The sequence below is a fragment of the Zootoca vivipara genome, chromosome 15 (genome assembly GCF_963506605.1).
Source record: "Zootoca vivipara chromosome 15, rZooViv1.1, whole genome shotgun sequence".
Taxonomy (NCBI): domain Eukaryota; kingdom Metazoa; phylum Chordata; class Lepidosauria; order Squamata; family Lacertidae; genus Zootoca; species Zootoca vivipara.
Genome location: NC_083290.1, coordinates 24,204,876 through 24,228,207, shown reverse-complemented (window position 1 = coordinate 24,228,207; position 23,332 = coordinate 24,204,876). Strand labels below are relative to the sequence as shown.

General features: G+C 45.9%; 1 protein-coding gene across 2 annotated transcripts in view; it reads left to right on the top strand.

The window, feature by feature from the left end:
- POU2F3 (POU class 2 homeobox 3) overlaps positions 1 to 23,332 on the top strand; it is a 96,927-nt gene that overhangs the window by 10,377 nt on the left and 63,218 nt on the right. The window contains exon 2 of one of the 2 annotated variants that reach the window (XM_035140186.2): positions 3,941 to 4,009. The exons of the other annotated variant lie outside the window; for it this stretch is intronic. Coding sequence (XP_034996077.1) covers positions 3,941 to 4,009 — 69 coding nt within the window. The remainder of the gene's footprint in view (positions 1 to 3,940; positions 4,010 to 23,332) is intronic. 2 annotated transcript variants of the gene reach the window in all.

Genomic DNA, 23,332 nt, shown 5'->3' with positions numbered 1-23,332 from the left:
TACAGTGGGAATGTAAATAGCATTTCCGTGCGCTGCTCTGGTTCACCAGAAGTGGCTTAGTCATGCTGGCCACATGACCCGGAAGCTGTACGCTGGCTCCCTTGGCCAGTAAAGCGAGATGAGCGTCCCAACCCCAGAGTCGTTCGCAACTGGACCTAATGGTCATGGGTCTTTTTACCTTTATTATTATTATTATTTATTTATACCCCACCCATCTGGCTGGGTTTCCCCCACCACTCTGGGCAGCTTCCAACAAAGATTAAAATACATTAAAATATCACAGATTAAAAACTTCCCTAAACAGGGCTGCCTTTAGGTGTTTTCTAAATGTCAGGTAGTTGTTTATCTCCTTGACCTCTGATGGGAGGACGTTCCACAGAGCAGGCGCCACTACCGAAGAGGCCCTCTGCCTGGTCCCCTGTAGCTTTGCTTCTTGCAGTGAGGGAACCGCCAGAAAGCCCTCAGCGCTGGATCTCAGTGTCCGGGCTAAACGATGGGGGTGGAGACGCTCCTTCAGGTATACAGTGGAACCTCAGTTTACGAACACCTCGGTTTACGAATTTTCAGATTACGAACACTGCGGACCCATCTGGAACGGATTAATTCACTTTCCATTACTTTCAATGGGAAAGTTCACTTCAGTTTATGAACAGACTTCCAGAACCAATTACACCCATGCTTCGGGTTAAGTACGCTTCAGGTTGAGTACTCTGCAGACCCGTCTGGAACGGATTAATTCACTTTCCATTACTTTCAATGGGAAAGTTCGCTTCAGTTTATGAACGCTTCAGTTTATGAACAGACTTCCAGAACCAATTGTGTTCATAAACCGAGGTACCACTGTACAGGACCGAGGCCGTTTAGGCCTTTAAAGGTCAGCACCAACACTTTGAATTGTGCTCGGAAACATACTGGGAGTCAATGGAGGTCTCTTAGGACCGGTGTTATGTTGTCTTGGTGGCCACTCCCAGTCACCAGTCTAGCTGCCGCATTCTGGATTAATTGCAGTTTTCGGGTCACCTTCAAAGGTAGCCCCTTTACCTAGGGAAAAGTAGGACATTCCAGGATCAAATCAGAAACTTGAAATCCTCTTGGCCTGCCAAACTGTTCCATGTGAGAAGGCATGAAAAAAGCATTGTCTCACCCATCCCACAAGTATCAATTTTTAAAAGGGAGGAACTGTAGCTCAGGGATAGAGCATCTGCTTTGCATGCAGAAGGATTTGGATTCAATCCCTGGCATCTCTAATTAGGGTTGAGGAAAATGGTCCTGCCTGAAACCCTGGAGAGCTGCTGCCAGTCAGTGCAGACAATACTAGGCTAGATGGACCAATGACCAAGTCAGTAAATGGCAGCTTCCTATATTCATCATTTTAGCAAGATTTGAAGCTGCCACAAGTCATACTCTTCTGAGATGGAGCTTCGCTACTTCTTTCAAACTCCTTTGTCAACCTTTCTCATTTCCTAAACCTTCTGATTATCTTTTGTTATCCTTGGATTGGTTCTCTGCGGTCTTGTAACATGCAGGGAATATGAAAAAAGCTGTGTCAATTATCTCCTTCTTGGTATGTTTGATGAGAACAATTACATATCACGGAGTTTTGCCTGATTTCAAGTGATGTCTCTTTAATGGAGAGCTCACCTGGCAAAACCGCAGAGAACAGGCACAGAGCGGAGCGTTATAAATAGTGTTATTAACGGATGCAAATCACTCTCCTGTTCTTTTTTTTTATTTAAAAAAACCCTCCAGGGAATTGGCTAGTGGAAGCTTATGCAAATTGTTTCTTACAACAGAAAAAACAACCCAGCACTCTTCCAGTTAGGATGCAAAGAGTTAAAAGTGCCCTTGCAAAGCTACCCAGGTTTATTTAAATGTGGGCTTCTTCTCTTCTGCACCTTGTTCTATACCCAGTGAGAAGAAAATGTGGGACATGGGTAAGGTAAAGTTAAGTCCAGTCAAAGGCGACTATGGGGTTGCAGCGCTCATCTCGCTTTCAGGCCAAGGGAGCCGGCGTTTGTCCACAGACAGCTTTCTGGGTCATGTGGCCAGCATGACTAAAACGCTTCTGGCACAACGGAACACCATGATGGGAACCAGAGCGCACAGAAATGCTGTTTACCTTCCCATCACAGCGGTACCTATTTATCTACTTGCACTGGTCTTTCGAACTGCTAGGTTGGCAGGATCTGAGACAGAGCAACGGGAGCTCACTCTGTCACGGGGATTCGAACTGCTGACCTTCTGATCAGCAAGCCCAAGAGGCTCAGTGGTTTAGACCACAGCGCCACCTGCTCCCAATATGTGGGACATAGGCTGCATTCACACAGCAGTTCATTCCCTCTCCCTGAAGTTTCCCTAACCATTAATTTTTGTGTTATAGTTGAGCTTTCACGTCATACGAAAGCCACTTCCAGCAAGCTGATGAATATAGTGAATGTTCAGTACTCATTCCTGTGTTTTTAAATTCCATTTGCAGGCCCTTTAACCAGGGAAATTGAGGGAGTAAAGTGACAAAATCTGGGGTGAAATGCAGGCATGCAGCTCTTCCTTGATGTTTTCATGGGGGAATCATGGGGGAGCAGAAGCAGGCATGTGCAGAAAAGACAGGGGAGTAGTGACATTGTTCAGTGACTTCTGTTACTGTGCTACACCACACCCGCCAGTGTGAATGAAATTTAGTACAGTATATGAGTTGAAAAGCCACCATTCCACAATGCAACACGATTGCAGAGTGAAAGGAATGTTAGAAAATGGGATAGAAGCGCCGGCATTATAATCAGAAAAACTAATGCCACATTTCCCGCATCTGAATGCGCCCCATATTCTGTGATGGGTCACAAGCCTCCAAATTCATACATGGTGAACTCTGGTAAATGAAGACCTGGGATCCAGGACTCTGGCAGCAGGGACAGTAATTTCCAGTGTAAATTGCTTAAAATCATAGCCATGAAAGAAAGACCAGTGCCAAATCGAGTGGAGGCAAAATGGTCCATCTCTTGGTCCATCTCAGTATTGTCTACACTGACTGGTAGCAGCTCTCCAGAGTTTCAGACAAGTGTCTCCTCCAGCCTGTCCTGGAGATGCCAGCGATTGAAACGGAGGCCTTCTGCATTCAAAGCAGATGCTCTAATCACTGAGCTTTGGTCCGCTGAACGATTTGCAGTACCTTACAGGTGAAACTCGGAAAATCAGAATATCGTTGAAAAGTGCATTTATTTCAGTAATGCAACTTATTATTTTTTATTTTTATTTTATTTTTTACAAATGCTTTCTTTAGGAAATTCCACAGTAATAAAACAAATAGTTACAATAATACAAAAATAAACATCGCTATAACATTTCATTAATTACATTCCATTTATAATTGACCCGCCTAATGACAAATAATTACAATTACAACAAGTAAAGGCTTGACGTATCTTGCTTTGCATGTCATGCATCTATCTTATATATTGGTTTCACCTTTTAATTTGCTTTACTGAAATAAATGCACTTTTCGACGATATTCTAATTTTCCATGGTTCACCTGTAGATATCAGCCAAATGCTTACATTAGGGAGAATCATGCTTCCTGGCTCAAGGTGCCATCATGGAGCAGTTTCCCCCCCCCTGGGTTTCCCCGGTCTCAAGATGGAAAGCCCATCTGGAAAGGCCTGTTCCTCTTCTCCATCCTTTGCCATCCATCTTGCCTGACCTATGATCAGGAAAATGGATGAAGGAGAAGTCCCAAAAGATGAATGATAACACAGAAGATGAATGGAGTGGAGAGAGAGACAGAAGGGAGGAAGGCACAGCATTGCCCAAGCTTATGAATATTCCTGAGGCTGGATGGGGATTCAAAAGCTTGGAGGTATATTATTATAATGACACACTCATTGAAGAGGCACAGGTGGGGGGGGTCATGCTCAGCTATTAAAACCAGCTTGCTTCACATTTTTAGATATCAAGATGAGTGGCGATGTGGCAGATTCCACAGATTCGCAGCATGAAGGCAGTCACATAGAACCTGGTAAGACAGTTTCTCTTTCCCCAGTCCCCTGGGCTTTAGTTCCAGCTCAGGGCATTGGCAGGTGGAGTTCAAAAGGAGGGCTGAAACGTGGCAGCTGCCTTATAAACCTTCTCCCATAATATTTGGGGCCATTATCACTTTATTACACAGAAGCATGATGAAATGAGAGAGCAGGGCACATGTTTCTCAGTTCGTTAGAGGTGGTTTTGATCCCTGCAATGCCAGTTTAAAGATTCCCATTGGATATTTCAGTGATATATGGCCCCAACCAAACAGATGAACCACACAAACCTCTCCCGTTTCCCGCTAAACCTTCCAACTTGGGCCAAAGTCTCCATGTTGGCCCAGCTCAAAAGTCCAGGTGATTTTGCTGGTTGCAATATCACCATCTTAACCATCAGAAACCCAGGCAAGGTGAGGTCATCCTGCCATGCTAAAAGTGTGTTAATAAAGCCCAAACGAGAACAGGGAAAACCCTTTGTGGGTTATTAAGGTCAAAGCAGCTTTCGTAATGCAGGGCTGTTTCCTTCCGGATGAATAAGTGCTATTTTCAAAAGGCTTAGGGGGCCTCTGTCTTTTAACACTGAAAACCCACAAACAGTGTCAGCCCCCCAGCTGACTCACACAGAGTGTTTGGCAAAACAGGCTACCATCCATGAATTTCCCCTTCATCTCCAAGGAATTATTCTGCTCCTGTTGGCATTCAGTTTCTTGGGGACCTTGATTTGGAGAGCGTTTATACCTCTAAATACCACACCAGTCAAACGAAAAAACTTTCAAACTTGTGAAACATTTGCTTGCTCTTTGTTCAGAGGTACGCACTAGAATTCCTAAGCTTGCACTAAAAATGTCACATCGAATTTTGTGCTTTTTTTCCCCCAGTGCAGGGGCAAAACACAAAAGGTGTGTTTGTATTGCATACTAAGTTTCTGCCAAGTCTAAATCTTAGCACAGGGTGGGGAACCATCTACTCCTGGGCTAGTACGGCATATTGGCCCGCTGGACTTTTCTATGTCACTTGTGCCTTCCCTGCATTGGCACTTCCCATCCTACCTCTCTCTGTTTTTTCTTTCTTAGATATAGGTCCTACCTGCATTATACTTTTAAGGAAGTATCCTACCACCTTAAACAGCCATTAGCTTCCCCAAAGAATTCTGGGGGTTGCAGTTTGTAAAGGGTGTTGTTGAGAGTTATTAGGAGTCCCCTATTCACCTCACAGTACTACAATTCCCAGAGTTCCCTAGGAAAAGGGATTGATTGCTAGTCCACTTCGAGAAATGTAGCTCTGTGAAGGGAAGGGAAGTCTCTGTTTCACGTGATGATGTCAACTTGTCAGCAAGTCCTTACTCCCAGGTTAAGTGTGTACACAGTTGCCATTGTAATTGTCCAGGTGTTCATCAATGAATATTATTTATTACCTGCCTTGAGGGCTCTGTATGGAAAGGAAGGGCAGGGCAGGGAACAGAACTTTCTTTTTCCTGTCACTCACATTATACTGCATCAGAATTGGCTAGACTTAATGGTCGCATCATCATATTCAGTGCATGATCTCTAATTGGCATAGAGTGAGGGCATTCTGTGTGTGTGTGTGTGTGTGTGTGTGTGTGTGTGTGTGTGTGTGTGTGTGTTAAAAAAAACAACACCAGTTTTGGTTTGCACATATGAACAATTTCCACCTGCATGGCTGTAGTGTCCTGCTCATCCCAACCATGGGCTTCAGGGGATTCATCCGCCAAGGGCTGCATTGGTTGCCTGGGCTGCCCCCTGTGCAGGCAGGTAGTACAGTGCGGCCCCACTTCTCTCTCTCTCTCTCTCTCTCTCTCTCTCTCTCTCTCTCTGTGTGTGTGTCACTCTGGCAGTGTCAGTGGCTGGCACAGTGGGCTCTGTTCACCCTCTGCGTCCCACTCCTCCTGGCACATATTGTGTCCATGTGCCCCAAGCACCAGCAAACCACGCTATGTCACTGCTGGGTGCGGAGCCTCAGGAGTAACACAGGGGGCAGTGTAGCGATGATGTAGAATGGAAGGCAAGCAGTGGGGGCAAAGGATTTTGGCATCGCTGAAATTTGAGACATCAGGGTCTGCCACTGGGGCTATCGATTGCTACTAACCTTAATGGCTTGGCTCTGCCTCAATGGTTGGACACAGTAATGCAGGCATGGCCAAACCTGGACCTCCAGCTGTTTTGGGACTACAATTCCCATCATTTCTGACCACTGGTCCTGTTAGCTAGGGATGAGGTGAGCTGTAGTCCCAAAACAGCTGGAGGGCCAAGTTTGGCCATGCCTGCTGTAATGCTTCTGAATGCTTTTTGCTGGAAACCGCAGGAGGAGAGAGCTCTCGGGCTCAGGTCCTGCTTGTAGGTTTCCCACAGGCATCTAGTTGGCCACTGCGAGAACAGGGTGCTGGCTGAGATGGTAATGCAGCAGGCTCTTCTGATGTTCTTATCTGAAGCAGACCTGAGGTTTCAACTGGCCAAGATGAGTAGCAGAGAATAGCAGAGCTGTGCAGGAAAGGCAGGCTAGAGCTGAAATCTGACAATACACGGTTGTGTCCTGGCCTGAAGTGTGTGCCGCGAATCTATTCAAGGCACTGCAGGTTGGCCAATGGTGCGGCAGATGTTACTCCAAGCGCCCTGTTTATGCACACATCATCAAATGGGTTGAAAGCCCCAATTTAATTAAATTTCATGCCCCTGGACATACTTCTTGAGTCGTTGCCAAGCGTGTCTTTGAGCTAGCCACTTCCAGAGATATTTTAGCGGGAGGAAATAGAGCCAACAAGGTTTGTAAAAGGCCAATTTGACAGACTTTGTGCTCCAGGGCCTGGGAGGTGGAGGTGTTGCACCAACCTAATTGGCTGCTAAATTGGTAAAAATAATAATAATAATAAATCCCTGCTTAGATGAGCCTTAGCTAGTAGTTTGCTGGTACATAGCCAAAGTCACTTTGCTTTTTAGAGTCGCAGTGTGTGTCTTGATTTTTGGAGACACGCCATGAGTTGCTTTTCGGAGTTAGCTTCAATTAGGAGTAAACTGCTCCATCACACTTTATTTTTAAAATAGGAAGAACGGAGGAGGATGGAGATTGCAAATATGAAAAGGGGTTAAATTAAATGTCTTCCACTAAGGTAAAAAAAACTGGTTCTGCTGTAGCTGTTAAGCAGTATAAGCCATGCAGTCCTGATCCACTTTAACATCTTCTGTTCAAGGGCTGATACAGGAGGAATTCTGTCTTCAAGGGGGAGGCAATACGGGGGGGGGGGAGAGAGAGATGTATTGTATTTCAATTGAAATGAGAGTCATCTTTCTAAATTGGCATCTATATATCTAAATCAACACATGCAAATATTTTGCAAATCTTCATTGTTATTATTTTTTGATGTACGGATCACCTTGTCCATATGCCTCAAGGCTATCTGCAGGCAAAACAACTTGAGGATAGCTTTAAAAGCAATGCAAAATGATCGCCCAAGGCAGAGACCTTTTCATCCAGGTCTCTCTTCTCTTCTGTTTTGTGATACTTAAATTTTTGATGGGGTGTATGTGTCTGCAGGAGGGGAGCTGTGAGAAGATTATAGTAGTTCTTTCTAAATTTGCATCCATACAAAATTTATGCAACTTGGTGTTTTTTTCCTTGCCCCCTATTTTTGGGGTGATACATTTCCTCGGATTGCACTATGTGTAAAGAGGCACCGTGGGGTGGTGGGTGGGGGTAGCTGTGAAATCAATATAGTAATCATTCCTAAATTTGCACCTATGCCTATAAATTAGTCTGTGCAAATTTGTGCCCCCTCTCCTCCTCTTTGAGTGATACCTTTTCTTTTTCTTCACTAGAGGTATTTTTCAAAAATCCCAATTAATGGAAAGATCAGATGAATTCTGAAAAAAAGCAGAAAGATAAAAACGGCCCAATTTATTGGGTAGGGGAGGATGCCACACATTCCTGGTTTTAGTCCTTTGAAACAGACTCAGAAGCAGCTTCCATGAATCCCCATACTAAATGACAAAGCTAGGTGTAGGGTCTGTGGTGCATAGCTGCCAAGTTTTTCCTTTTCTCGCGAGGAAGCCTATTCAGCATAACGGAAAACCCCTTAAAAAAGGGGATAACTTGGCAGCTATGCTGTGGTGTGAAGATGGACAGGGCTCTGCAGGGCATGTGAAGAGTGCAGTTCCCTTGTGAAATAACCACACCTGCTGCCTCCACTCATGGAGCTAAACTTCAAGTTTGGTCGACTCAGACCAACACGGCTACCTACCTGTAACTAGAACTTCAAGTTTGAAGCTTAGCATTCCCGAGAAGCTTCCTCTGTTTCTCTTTCAACAAAATTAAGTTATCCAGAGGATCAAAGGGCTAAGTTGAGGACCCTCTCCAGGCATCCCCAAACTTCGGCCCTCCAGATGTTTTGGACTACAATTCCCATCATCCCTGACCACTGGTCCTGTTAGCTAGGGATCATGGGAATTGTAGGCCAAAACATCTGGAGGGCCGCAGTTTGGGGATGCCTGATCTAGTACATAGCTGTCAAGTTCTCCCTTTTTTAAAGGGAAATTCCCTTATGCTGAATAGGTTTCCTCGCGAGAAAAGGGGAAACTTGACAGCTATGCTCTAGACATCATTTTTATTGTGACTTGATGAATACTGGTATGCATGGTTCTACATGATCTTGCTTTCAAAACTGTTTGCAGCTGCAAGCATTTCAGGGCAGATATCCTCCTTTGTTTCCAATCAGTGCATGTCTCACAACTTCCAGTTGAAGTTTCGTAATTTTCCTGGAAACGTAAGAAGAGCCTGCTGGATCAGGCCATGGCCCACCTATAGTCCAGCATCAAAGTGGCCAAGCAGATGCCTATGGGACCTAAACACAACAGCACTCTGCACACCTGTGTTTCCGAACAACAGTTATTCAGCTGCTGACAGCAGAGGTGGATCATAGCCATCAGAGCTAGTAGCTCTTGATGGCATTCTCTTCCTTGAATTTGGCAGGCCAGGTGGCGCTGAGGGTTAAACCACTGAGCCTAGGGCTTGCTGATCAGAAGGTCGGCGGTTTGAATCCCTGTGGCGGGGTGAGCTCCCGTTGCTTGGTCCCAGCTCCTGCCAACCTAGCAGTTCGAAAGCACGTCAAAATGCAAGTAGATAAATAGGAACCGCTACTGGTTTGCCAGAAGCGGCTTTGTCATGCTTGCCACATGACCTGGAAGCTGTATGCCGGCTCCCTTGGCCAATAGTGCGAGATGAGCGCGCAACCCCAGAGTCGGTCACGACTGGACCTAATGGTCAGGGGTCCCTTTACCTTTACCTTTTAAAGCCATCCACGTTTATGGCCTCACTGCCTCCTGTAGGAGCGAGTTCCATGATTTAACTATGAGTGTGAAGAAGTTCAGTGGTATCTCGGTTTAAGAACAGTCTTGTTTACGAACGATTTGGTTTACGAACTCCGCAAAACTGGAAGTAGTGTCCCGGTATGCAACCTTTACCTCGGTCTAAGAACAGAATCCGAACAATAGAAGGGCACCGGCAGCGGGAGGCCTCATTAGGGAAAGCGCGCCTTGGTTTAAGAATGGTTTCAGTTTGAGAACGGACTTCCAGAATGGATTAAGTACCACTGTACTTTCTTTTCTGCAGTGGCTACCTGTTTGTGGAATGCTCTCCCCGGGGAAGTCATTATACATCTTGAGGTGCCAGGCAAAAAAACGTTCATCTTTAACCAGCCTTTGGCTGATCAATATTCTACAGCCTTTTAAATGTGTTTGGGGGTGCTGTTGTTTTGTTTTAGCTACTTATTTGTGGTTTTTATCTTGTGTTCTTATCTTCTGAACCGCCCTGAGATCTTTTGATGTAGGGAAATATATAAATCTAATAAATCTAATAAACCACACGCCGCCTCGTTGCATGTCCACGAGTTTTAGAGTTGTGAAAGAGGGAGGGAGGGAGGGAGGGAGGGAGGGGGAGAGAGGGGGGGAGGGAGAGGGAGAGGGAGAGGGAGAGGGAGAGGGAGAGGGAGAGAACCACTATCCACATTCATACCACAAATGTTCTGAGTAGTGATGTCGGCTGAAGTATTGCAGCTTTTGTTGCACTACCCCCCCTCAAAATGGCACTAATGCAGGAAGCATTGTAGAGCATCTAATAAAGCAGAATGATGTGTGGCTCTTGCATAAATTTGCCCCTAATGTACTAAAGCTGCATTCAAGGCATGCTGCAGAATACACCCACAATAAACCCCCGGCTATCTGGAGGGATCCTTCCTGTATGTAACTGAAATCCTGCTATTTCCAGCCCGATGAGAGCCCCCTTTTACCACCTGGCTACCTCTGAGCCCTTTGGACTACAACTCCCATCAGCCCCAGCTGCCTGGGAAGGCAGCAGGTTGGTGAAGACCACCTTAGATAATGAGAGAAGGTTGGGAAATGAGCCGGTCCCTTGAAGCTTGCATCCAAAGCCTCTGTTGCGTGGATCTCTGTGGTGGGATAGGGTGTATCATGCTGTTTCTTCCCCCACTCCCACCCTTCTCTGGAAGGCAACATCAGGGAGTGGAGCTCCTGAGGGTGTTGCTTGTCTTCAGCTGTGCCCTGTTTCCCTGTGAACCTTGTACAACTCAGCGATTTCACCCATTGCTTTTTATTGATACTGGAGAGGAAGATTGGAGGATTGCTATGCATTTTACTCCCTTTCCACTGAAAAGGGCTACCCTGTATCCTGACAACCTCTTCTCTCCCTCTCCCTCTCCCTCTCTCTCCCATCGACTGCCCCAGAAAAACTGGGACATCCTATTTCCCCCACAAGGGCATGACGGCCATTTTGGGCACCTTGCTCTTGCACAATTTCAGGCCACGATCTCACCCTGGGGAAAAATGTTTTTTCCAGATCTGAAATCTCACAAAGAGCCCCAAAACACACTTTTTCGGCACGGTGCCCCCAATAAGTGCTTTTTCAGGTCAACAATCTTATACGGCACATTTTGGGGGTGTCTTAGGGAGACCCTGATTGTCAAGCCCCTCCCTATCTGATATGCCAAAAACTAATAGGCTGAGGATTCTTCTCTGTTTGTGGCAACCTTTGGCTCTATCTGCCTCTGATCGATTGCAACAACACAGTTCCTCTCCAAGACTTCTCTTTGATATGGGACATGATGTGGGGAGGGGAAGAGAAAGCAAGGAGGGAGCATTTCAAACACACCTGCCACAATAACTGAATGACTGCAGGGCATTGGGAGCTTCTTCCCTCCCCACCACTGGGCAGGTGGGGAGCTGTTGCAATATCCCACAGAGCAGATTTGGGCAAATGTCAGTTGCTGGGCGTTTTCGGAAAAGTGCGCTTGTGTTTGTGCTGCAGCTGATGGTAGTGAAACTGACTGGGACTGCCCAGCTCTTGACAGGCTGTGGTCCATAGTACAGTGATACCTCACAAGACGAATGCCCTGCAAGACGAATTTTTTGCAAGACGTATGCGTCTTGCGATCCGATGGTGACTCGCAAGACGAATTTGTTTTGCGAAAAATTTGTCTTGCGAATCGCGGTTTCCCATAGGAATGCATTGAAATTTAATTAATGTATTCCTATGGGCAAAAAAAGAAATTTCAATGCATTCCTATGGGAAACCGCGATTCGCAAGATGAATTTTTCGCAAAATGAATTGACTCGCGGAATGAATTAAATTTGTCTTGCGAGGCACCACTGTATATTTTGCCTGGAAACAGAGGCCTAGTTCTCACTGATGTCAAGTAGTGCAGGTTGATCATTTTACACTCTCGGTGAATGGACCCCATTTTATAAAAATATATATATAATGGGTATTTTAACAGTGCGGATTTTGTGGCCCTCTGAGTCTTTCTGCCAGGCCCTCAGGACTCACCACAGGTCACACTGTATGTCAAATTCATGCCTCCTCTGTCCCTCTCTGGGCACATATGGGTGGGTGTTTGCTAGCAATGTTCAGATACAATACTGTCCCCCAACCAAGCAGGGTTTGTGGTAATGTATGTTATTTATTACCAGGTACTATCCCCGTATGTGATCCTGGAAAATCACTGTCCTGATTTATTCCTATTTTTGGGGGGGGGGTCTTTTAAAGCCAGTTGCTACAACTGTCATTACTCAGGGCTCAGCTCCCTCCTCAGTTTCTCTGGAAGATAAATGGGGAATAGACATCAGGAACAGCAAGAGTCCAGCTAAATCAGGCCAATGGCCCATCTAGTCCAGCAACCTATTCTCATGGTGGCTAATCAGATGCCCCCAATAGGAAACCCACAAGCAGAACATTCTCCTCCACTGTGGTTTCCAGCAAGTGATATTCAGAAGTATTACAGCCTCTGGTCAGGGCTTCTCCCTACTCTTTCCAGACAGTGGTCCGTGATTTAATGCTCCATATCTGAGTCTGTGTGTGTGTGGTTCCCCCCCCCCCAAAAAAAAACTTTCCCCACAAAATGCCTTTCTTTAAAGATGAATTTGTCTTATTTTAAAGGCATCCAAGTTGACTGCCATCACATCCTATGATTGTTGTGTCTTCTGTTGCCTTTTGTAAAAGTGCATATACATTTCTGTACATTAACCCCAAGTCAGAAGGTCAGTGGTTCGAATCCCTGCGACGGGGTGAGCTCCCGTTGCTTGATCCCAGCTCCTGCCAACCTAGCAGTTCAAAAGCACGTCAAAATGCAAGTAGATAAATAGGAACCGTTACAGCGGGAAGGTAAATGGCGTTTGTCATGCTGGCCACATGACCTGGAAGCTATACCTGGAATCTCAGCCTGGCAAAAACTTGTCTGTCTTTCATTGCCCTTTCAAACCCTGTAGCTGCTAGAGTCTCATTTGGACTGTTTGACAAGCCACCATTGGAACACCATCTTTGCTTGTTTTGTTGTATACGGTACCTAAAATGAAAAAAAAAAAGAACAGATATCCTCCCGGTTTTACAACTGGTGGAATGCAGGCATTTTTCAGCATCGCTGAATACAGCATCCAGAAAGCAAAAAGCACTGGATATGTTGATTCTAGCATTTCACAGGCAACACCAGGGAGATGCACTTGTAACATCTCATCCTAAGGATCACTACATAAATTCTTCCTGGCATCCACAGTCACGTCAAGGGTGCTTCGCAACCAAAGGAATGCACATGGCAGATAGTGAAAGGTTTATTGTCAAAGATAACACTCCATGGAGCAGTTGCAGCAACAGGGGACCACTCCCCCTCCACCAGTTTATGTACCTCCCCGCCGACAGGCTGAGCACAGAAAACTGGAGACTGTGCCTGCATGGAAACTTCCTCTGCTCATCCCTTTTCAGACCTCTCCAGGTTTGGGGAGACAGTGGTGCAGGAGAAGATGGGGAAGCACCTGGCCTCTTCCCCATCTTCTTCTGACCCATCCTGTGTCCCACCCTCCAACTCTAAAGCTTCCCCTGCCTCTGATTCTTGCCTCCTGGGTCCTGGCTGCTACAGGGACCCACAGACCACTGCCACACTCTCCCAAGTCAGACTCCAGCAGGCATTTTCTTGTATCTCTTTCTTCAGTGTTGCAGGGGAGTGTGGACTTTTCTTTTTTAATGTGATGATGGTCGATGATTCTAAAACACAACTGAAAAAATATATATTGATAAATGCCCAGTGCCCCTTTTTATACCACAGATGTGGTTTGGTTGCTTTTTGTCCGATATTTGCTGTGCTACAACTCCTCTGGACAGCAATAATGTGGGAGCATTGGGGAAGCACCGTGGAACAAACTAAAGCAGAAGAAATCCACCACTAATGCATGGTTATTGTGTAAAGAGCAGAATATGCCAGCAACAACACACCAGGCTGGAGGAAGTGCAACAGCAGGGAACGCACAGGGCTTATCCAAAGTGTCCCTTGTCCCACTGCTTTTCCGCAGGGAAAACTGTTCCTTAGTGCTTAATCAGAGAAAACGGCAATTTGGGTTTCCCTGGGAATACCATTTGTTCCGAGCTATCATTAAAGAGCAGGTTTTCCCAGGGCAAGACTGGGGGGGGGGCTTCCTTATTTTTGTCAGAGAAATGTTGGAAGGGACATTTCTATTTTCATCAGAGAAATGTTGGAGGGTATGCTTTCTAGGCACGGCAAAAGTGGAAGTGTGGACAAATCCACAGCCAGTAACTTAAGGTGTCCATTTTGTTACTGGTCTAGCTGACGGCCGACTCAGATTGGTGTGGAAGTTTTGGTCAGTTGGGACTTAGTTGCCATGAGGAAGATAGTTGGGATCTGACATTTGGAGGAGTTGCAGGGAAAAGTTGTTCTGGGTGAGATTTTTCCACTACGCAAGCAATACAAGAAATACAATCCCCTTCATTTTATTTCTTCTCAGTTTCTACCCTTTTATCCAGTAAAGTTTTATCAATTCTTTTTAACCCCCCCTCCCCTTACCCACCATAGCTACCAAGTTATCCCTTTTTTAAAGGGATTTTCCCTTATGCTGAATAGGCTTCCTCGTGAGAAAAGGGAAAACTTGGCAGCTATGTTACCCACACAAAATGATGAGGAATTTTAGCTTTTTCTCACACAAGCCTCCCCACCACCAAACCCACACACAACCTTAGGCTTTGAACAATAAGGAACCACCAGAACCCCCCCCCCAAACTATTTCAAGAAAACTTTCTGGGTGGGTTCCAAACTTCTGCATTTAAAACAAACAAGCAAAGCTTGGAGGAAGAAAGGGGGGGTGAAGAGAAGGCTTCCAGTGAACAAGTTTTGGAGTAGTCGGTTGCTATGGAGATGTGGGGCCAGCAGAAATTTGCATAAGGTTGCTGATTTCCATAATGGAGCTCTGGGTAAAGCAGGGGTGGAAATTTCCATATGCCCAGTGCCCCTTGAAGGCAGTTGGGATGCAGGATTGAAGAGAAGGAATATTTGAATTTCAAATGAGGGTGATTACACCACTACATCCTGGGATGGAAAAAGGACAAAGGTGGGGTGGGGTGGAGGGAGCAAGAGTAGAAAGCTAACAAATGCTTCCGAGAAAAGGGGGGGAAGCCTACACAGAATGCCCAGAATATACGTTAGGCCTTGGAGCATAGGAGGCAACTAAAATATTTGAGGGGGCTGCCCGCCCCCAAGTTGATGGGCATTGCCATTCAAAAGGTGTGTGTGTTCCAGCTCATCCCTAGGACATTCCAGGATCAATTCAGAAGCTTCTGTAATTCTGGGAACGTCCCGTTAAAATAGGGACGCTTGGAGGGTATGTGACAATCTTCACATCGAGCTTATCCATATAGATCCCCCCTCCCTAATTCATATCTCAGTCTTGATGAGAAGCGATTTTTTTACCCCAAGTTCCACCAAAAATATGAACAATTCTCTGATGTTATTTGCATTATTATACATGTAATATTATACGCATGCCATATGCATATACACTCCAAGTTTCTGAAAGTAACCAGAACATAAACAGATATATACAACAATGCATATCTATATATATAAAAAATGTAAACTGGGCATGTGGGTGTATTTCTACTTTTCACCAAAACCGCTTGACCGATTGAGGTGAAATTTTGACACAATATCGCATGCGAATGTCCGAAGGCTATAGGAAAGTTTGCGTAGACAGATGTCACACCTGCGCAATGTAAAACGCCAAAACCCCCGTGTTTCAGAACACACAACTCACCCAAAAGTGCATGCTGGGGGAAAAGATGCTAGAAGAGGTTGCAAAACAGCACCTTCTAGGGGCAGCTACAATGGTACTGCAGCTATAAAACTTTCGCCCTCTAGCGGTGTTTACACAGGTACTGCAGCTAGAAAACCTTCCCTCTCCACAGCAGCTCTGCTTGCCTTTACAGACTGGGCCAAATGGAGGTGGGCACTCGCCTAGGTGGGTGTTGGGGGGAGGAGGGGACGGAATAGGTCATGGTCGGGACAGGGTGGGGGGAATCACAGGGATGAGCCACAGCAACGCGTGGCCGGGCCAGCTAGTAACTGTATTAAAATGTAGATATTAGTAAGCTTATGCTGCAGGCTTGACTCTTTTAAATATATTGCACATATAACATATGTAAATTTTGCATATAATCATTTCATATTTTTTTAATTAAAGAAAAAAAGCAACAAGTGGCTTAGATGGGAGGAAACTTTGATTACATCACAACCAACAAATTCCATATATAAATTCCTTTGAAACGGGTTCCTCTTCCATCCCTAGTGTGTGTGTGTAAGACAGAGGGGGGACTTGGAAGGAGCTGTAGATTAGTCTCCTGATTTAACAGCAGATTTACAGGTTCACAGGTAGAATCTCTCTGTTTGCAACCTGACAACCCCAGTTAAGTTGGAAGCTGTGCACACAGGTAAACGATGGTGTGAGAGCTTTAGCGTGTGCCAAACTGCCCAATGGGGACACGTTTGCCTTTGCCAGCTAACCCTCATTATTTAGGGATCTCTGTGGCAGAGGCAGAAAGCCTGCAGCATGCCAAGATACCTGCAGAGCACTGATCCGGGTGCCTTTAACAATGAGCCAAGCCTCATGCCACAGGGTAAGGCTAATGGTGAGGCTTCCTTTGAGCCTGGAAGAGAAATCTTTATTGGCACCAAATACAGTGGTGGCTCAGGTCCTGAGAGTGAAGCCACAGGCACTCCTCACCAAGCTGGGCACTGCCAGCTGAAATATTGCAGAGCCGGTGTCCTCCCCACAACGTCTTTTGATTGGTGCTTTTATAGCGAGGAAAAGAACATTAAATTACTTTCATCTGCCGCTCTGCCTTCCCTCCCGATGCAATTAAGAGGCACTACTCATTTGTTGTGGCTTTGACTCTGGTGCACTTTTACAGCTGTTTAGTGGGCTTGTGCGAGCGCCGAGCATCAGGTGACATGCAGTAAGTACTCTTTGTTTTCGTGGGGCAATGCAAGTGAGAACAGGTGTGCAGCTGCAGGGCAAATTCGCCCTGCACCCTCCTGGAATGTAACCCGCAAACACTGTTTTCGACCGTGATGCTGCTAGTCCTCAACGGCCGCTAAGGTGGGTTAAGTGCCCTTCTCAGCCCGTAAAGCTGCAAATGCAATTACATTACAGTATTACAATTAGTGGGGGCAATACAATATGGCTTTATGTGTCCCTATGCATTTCCTTTGCTTCCATGTCGTGTCTATAGGCTTCCCTTAGAAAGAAGAGAGCAAACTAGGAAGCTGCTTTAGAGCAAGTCACACTATTGCTACCTCAGTATTGCCTACACGGACTGGCATCAGCTCTCTAGGATTTCAGGCAGAGGTCTCTCCCAGGGGTACCCGGAGATGCCACTGAGGATCAAACCTGCACTGAGCTGCAACCCTCCTCCACAGCGTTTAACTGGTCACTGTCATATGCAGCACGTGGGACTATATTTTTATTTATGAATGCATTTTTACCCTGCCCTTCAGAAAATTTCTTGAGGCAGCTACAAATGTTTTACTAGATGGACGTTTGGTTAACAAACACACCAGTTATCTAGTTTTGCTACTGAGAGGGCTTCAGTTTTTGCTGGGCTTTGTGCTGCTTTGATTTTAACCAGCTGCTTTTTAATGTATTCCCCGCCTGCCCCCCATCGGTTGTCCAACCCAGCCCTGCAGCAGCAGGCAGGCAGGCAGGTGTGGCTTCCCAGCTATCGGAGAGCGTGTATGGCATTTTGCTGGGGTCTGGGGGCCCATCCCTCAAGGAGTTCCATGGAACACCACTCCTAGTCCTCAACCTCCAGCGGTGCCATCCATATTCATTCCAATAATCATAATGTGTGCAAAACCAATTCTCTGAGCTCCACTTCTCCCATCCATATTTGAGATGGGCCCCCTGCTATGGATTTCCTCTTCTTTATGGCACTTCTATTGGCACAATGGTGCCATATTTTGACTCCAAGATAATTGGTGCCTTTAAAAAAGTCCCCCGTCAACATTATTCCTCTTTACTTCTTCAGCTGCATGGGATTTCATTGTTAAATGCTCCATACATCAGAATGAGTTTCCTGGGAGCATTTCTTGCTTCCCATTCACAAAGATTTAGCTTCACACTATTGACACATATTTTAAATTAGCAGTTAAGGTTTTAGCCCAGGCATCCCCAAACTGCGGCCCTCCAGATGGCCTACAACTCCCATGATCCCTAGCTAACAGGACCAGTGTTCAAGGATGATGGGAATTGTAGTCCAAAACATCTGGAGGGCCGAAGTTTGGGGGTGCCTGTTTTAGCCTATATATTTCAACTGTTTACACCTGTACTATTTATTGTGCTTTAGTTTATAGAGTTTAATTTTAATCTATTTATATTTGCATGGTCTCTGTTGCTGTATAGGTCTGTATTTCTGGTCTGTGACCGTAATAAATCAGTTCATTCATTCAGCTTCACACGAGAGATCTCTCTCCACCCCAGTCTTCTCCTCCTCAAGGTCCCTACAGTTCCGCAGAACAGCTCCCCAATGCCATATTCTTGCCATTTTTTGGTACCTCTCAGTCCTTCCAACTGCTTTGCTGGCTCCTTTGTGCTGCACATGCACAATTATCTGCACTTGGGAAATGCTTTAATCCAAGCTGTTGCGTTGTGAGATACTCTTGAAAATAGTTACAGGTAGGTAGCCGTGTTGGTCTGAGTCGAAGCAAAATAAAAAAATTCCTTCAGTAGCACCTTAAAGACCAACTAAGTTTATATTTTGGTATGAGCTTTCGTGTGCATGCACACTTCTTCAGATACACTAGAAACAGAAGTGTCAGACCCTATATATATATACAGAGGGTGGTGGGGGTGGGTGGGAATGGGTGATGGGCTGATGGGAGTGGTATGCACACGAAAGCTCATACCAAAATATAAACTTAGTTGGTCTTTAAGGTGCTACTGAAGGAATTTTTTTATTTTACTCTTGAAAATGATATTGTAGAGTTGGGAAAGGTGCAGAAAAGGACGACCAAAATGATATAGCAGATGGAGGGAAGGTTGTTGCAATCAGGACTCTTTCAGTTTAGAGAAAAGGCGAGTCCGTGGTCATAGAATCATAGAGTTGGAAGGTAACCTAAGGATCATCTAGTCCAACCCCCTGCAATGCAGGAATATTCAGCTTTCCCATACAGGGATTGAACCTGCAACCTTGGCATTACCAGCACCACACTTTAACCAACTGAACTAGAAGTTTATAAAATTACGCACAGCATGGTGAAAGTGGATAGAGAAAAACGTTTCTCCCTCATAACTCTGGAATTTGTGGGCATCCAATGTAGCTGAATATCGGAGAATTCAGGAGAGATGGAAGAAAGGACTTCTTTATGCAGTTAATAGTTAAACTGTGGAACTCACCACAGGAGACAACAATGGCCACCAACCTGGATGGTTTTAAAGGAAGATTGGTCAAATCTATGGAGAAGGCTAACAACAGCTACTAGTCATGATGTCTAGGCTCTGAATTCACACCGGAAGGAATAGTGCTTTCTGAAAACCTGTTGCTTGAAACCACAAGAAGGGAGAGGGCTCTTGTGCTTGGGCCCTGCTTGTGACTTTCCTACAGGCTTGTGGTTGACTCTTCTTATGTTCTGAGAGGGAGCTGTATTCCACTAACCCTGGTGCTGCAAATGGCTTAGAGAAGGGGATTTCACTTAGGTCAAGTGGGGAAGGATTGAGCAATATAAACACCTCTTTCCCCAGCACCATGGCTGTATCAAAGGATGGGGAACCTTTAGCGCTGTTGGACTCCCATCATTCCTGACTATTGGCCATGCTGGCTGGGACTGGGGTGGATGGGCCCATTAAAGTCCAATCCACACCATCTGTTCATAGGGTTGCCAGACTCAATAGAGGACAGGACTTCTGTGCCTTTAATTGCCCTGCTCTCTTTTGAGTCTGGAAACCTTAAAGAGAAACCAGCAGACCCTTTGCTTGAACAAAGGGTCTGCTGGTTTCTCTTTAAGGTTTCCAGACTCAAAAGAGAGCAGGGCAATTAAAGGCACAGAAGTCCTGTCCTCTATTGAGTCTGGCAACCCTATCTGTTCATAGGAAAAGAAACAAATCCTTCCTGTCCTGTTTCAGTGCAGATTTTATAGGGATAATTGGAATACAAATGTTCTGTTTGTGGGGCTACCCTTGGGGTAAGTCTGGAGGCTGGTGGGGGCAAACTGTTGCTTGTGGGATTTGCACTAGCTGCTAATCTGCTACCACGGCAAGTTCTAGATGTTGGTACCAACATATCAGATGGTTCAGGGCCAGGTTGCTTGAGAGACCACCATATTATACACCTTGTAGATTGGAGTACTGTAATCTATAGGAGAGGCTCTCCTACAAGTGCCAAAGATTGCAGAAGTCCTCTCTGCAGTAACTCAGAGCAGAGTTTTTAGTGGTTAGTGGGGGTTGCCCCTGTTCTGTGGAAAAAGATCTCTGCTGACACTTTATGGAAACGGTTGAAGACATTTTTGTTCCAACAGGCTTTCCCACCGGGATAAATGGGTCTCTCCCATGAGTGTCCCCTGATTAGGGTTTTGGTCTTGCTTTAAAGCCACCAGATCAAGGGAAAAGGAACTGGTGATTGTGGTCATGATATACACCCACCCACAATGCTGTTGGGCTAGTATGGATACAACCCACCCCCACGTTAGGACTGCCTGCATTTGCCACCACAGGTGCAAGATCTTCATAGCTGGTGTGGGGAGAAACCAAGGAAATGAACACAGGAGATTGGTATTGGGTTGAATTAGGCCACAGTTTTATTGATTACAAATGCAAATTGGCTTGGCTAAAGCACTGGGCATGTATCCAGCACCAAGCACCCCCACGTGATGCCTGATAGGAACTCTGTGGGGTCAACTCTGTGCCGCAGAGTCGCCCCCGACATGGATTTGAGTGCCACAACCTGGCACAAGCGGCCATTGGGAGAGGTGTTTTGACCTAGTGATCCTTCTGGACCCCTCCAATGGGGTGCCCACGGGACTAAGGATCCAGCCCAATGCCTTATCTTCCAAAGTTGTGACAGTTGCTATGAAGTAGGTGAAAACCTACAAGCCAGACAATTTGCCTGCAGGAGAAAATTCCTCCCTGGCCCTGAATATGACAGCCAAGTAAACCCTAACAAGATCCTTATGCCAACTTGCCTGCTCTCCCACTCAGCGGGCCCCTAGCAGGCTGGGAGGGTGGATAGAAAATCTCTTGACAGTCAGTAAAGAAGGCAGCTTGCACATGGTCACCCTCTTAAATATGGAAGGGGCAGCAGGGCCCTGCCCCCCTGCTCCCTGCCCTGATTGGCCTTGCAAGCAAGGCCTGCCCTAGATGTGGGCCCAGCATGGCTGAAGGAGGGTGGAGCCAAGTGATTATATCATCCCCTGGCCATGTGGAAGCTGGTGCCCCCTCCCCATTCCCCAGGTGAGTGGGCACTGCTTTCAAATGCAACACACTGTAAAGCAGAATCAATCAGCAATGAGCTTTTATTTTCAAAATGAAACTAGTTTGTGAAAAAGCACTTAGTTTGTGAAAAAGCACTTTATCAGGGATATAAAATGGGGACACTTCAGACTGTGTGTGGACTCAGTAGAAAGAGCAAGATCTCTGTGTGCATTGAACACAGAATATAAAGGTGTGTGTGTGCACTTTCTGAAACAACCCACAGACCCAAATGCAGCCATGCTTTGAAATTCACATTTCTGAATTTTGCATTGCCATTCTCCAGCCAGGTAACTTGTACAGAAATGCAGTGAAATGTGCAAATGGATGCATGCATTAGTGAACAGACAAAAATGCAATATGTTTTGCTGGAAATTGCTTTACAAATGAAATGTGTATGTTAGCCAAAAATGCATACAAAAAAAATGCACACAAAAATGCCCTTGAATTTTCATGAGGACTTCTTATAACTAACTAACTAACTAAATGTGGAAATGATAGTAACTGGAAAAATGAAACACTGAAATGGACAGATTCGCCCAGTCCTACCATTGGCCATGCTGACTGGGGCTGATGGGCGTCCAATGACAAAGTTTCCCCACCTTCTGGGTTGGAGTAACCAAAAACAAAATGCAAGAACTTGGGAGACAGGATCACAGATCTCCAACATCACAACTTTCTTTTTTCGCTGCGATGGCCCTTAGCTTTCTTCTGTGGAGATAAGCTCTAAGGACCGGTTCAGCTTGTCTTTCCTGCTTTTTTATCTCCCTCCTCTCACTCTTCTGCTTCAGCTTCTGCCACTGATTCTGGACTTCTCTCTGACACAGACCTTCCCAGCTCACTAAGCCCTGTTACCATTTCAGCTTCCGGCACCTCTTCTTCCCAGTCTGCTCCCTCTTCTCCCTCACCGTTGTCCCACCACCAATCCCCTCTGAGCCCTATTTCCTTGGGGGTTCCCCAGCTGCTTCCTCCCACCATTCCTCTGCGTCCAACCAGTCCATGATAGTAGACATGGTTAGGATTGTGCTATGAATCAACACTTTCCGGCACTTGTAGTCGGTTCATTTTATTCACTAGAGAGGGAAGGAAACAGAGATCACACTCAATAAGGCTTGGGGGGGGGGGACCTGTGAGTCTTCAGTTTTTGCTGGCCCACAATCCCAGGCTACTGACCACGCTGCCTGGAGCTGATGGGAGCTGTATTGTGAAACACCCAGAGGGTGTCAGGTTGGGGGAAGGCTGATCAAAAGTAGCCGCCCTCACCATCTTGTATGGCTCATCAATATCCCAGAGTTGGGATTGCGACATAAGGAGGAGGTGGCGTGTATGTTGTCTGTTTGAAAGAGAGTTGATTGATTTATCATCTGATTTGCTAGTGGTATTGAGTGATAAACACAGGCACAAAATCTCACCGTTTTAATAAAAAAGTCTAAAGTTCCACCGGGAACTGTTGAGCTTTGCTACTCTCTCTCTCTCTCTCCTTCCTCCTCTCCAGGGAAACCTCCCCAGGCAAAGTCGCAGAGCTGGTGCCAACGCTATGCAAAGCAGACTCATGCCTGGATGGTGCCAGGCTAGCAAGGGAGGGAAGCGAGCTCCTCTCCCAGCATATATTGCTGGGATCCAGCCATGCTCATTGCACACACCTCCCTTGGCATGTGCACACCAAGCTGGGGAGTGGGGTGGATCCAGTTAGGTAGGAAAACTGGGAGCGCCCCCTCCAAAAATCCTTAGCTGACCCCTCTTCCTGACAAAACTCCCTGGGCATAATCCAGTAGGAACGTCTCTTGCACAAACTCTGTTGAAATGGAACTGTTTAGATGGGACTTGCATTCAGGAAGTGTACAGAAGAAATATTGTCCCCATGGACTTCGCAAAATGCTAGGGTGCCTTTATTGCGGCAAGGTGAGGATTTCCAGACCTGTTAAAGGTGCAAAGCTAAGTGAGCTTACTTGTGAGTAAATCCCATTGAGGTCTGTGGGACTTGGTTATGAGGAAACATGGTTA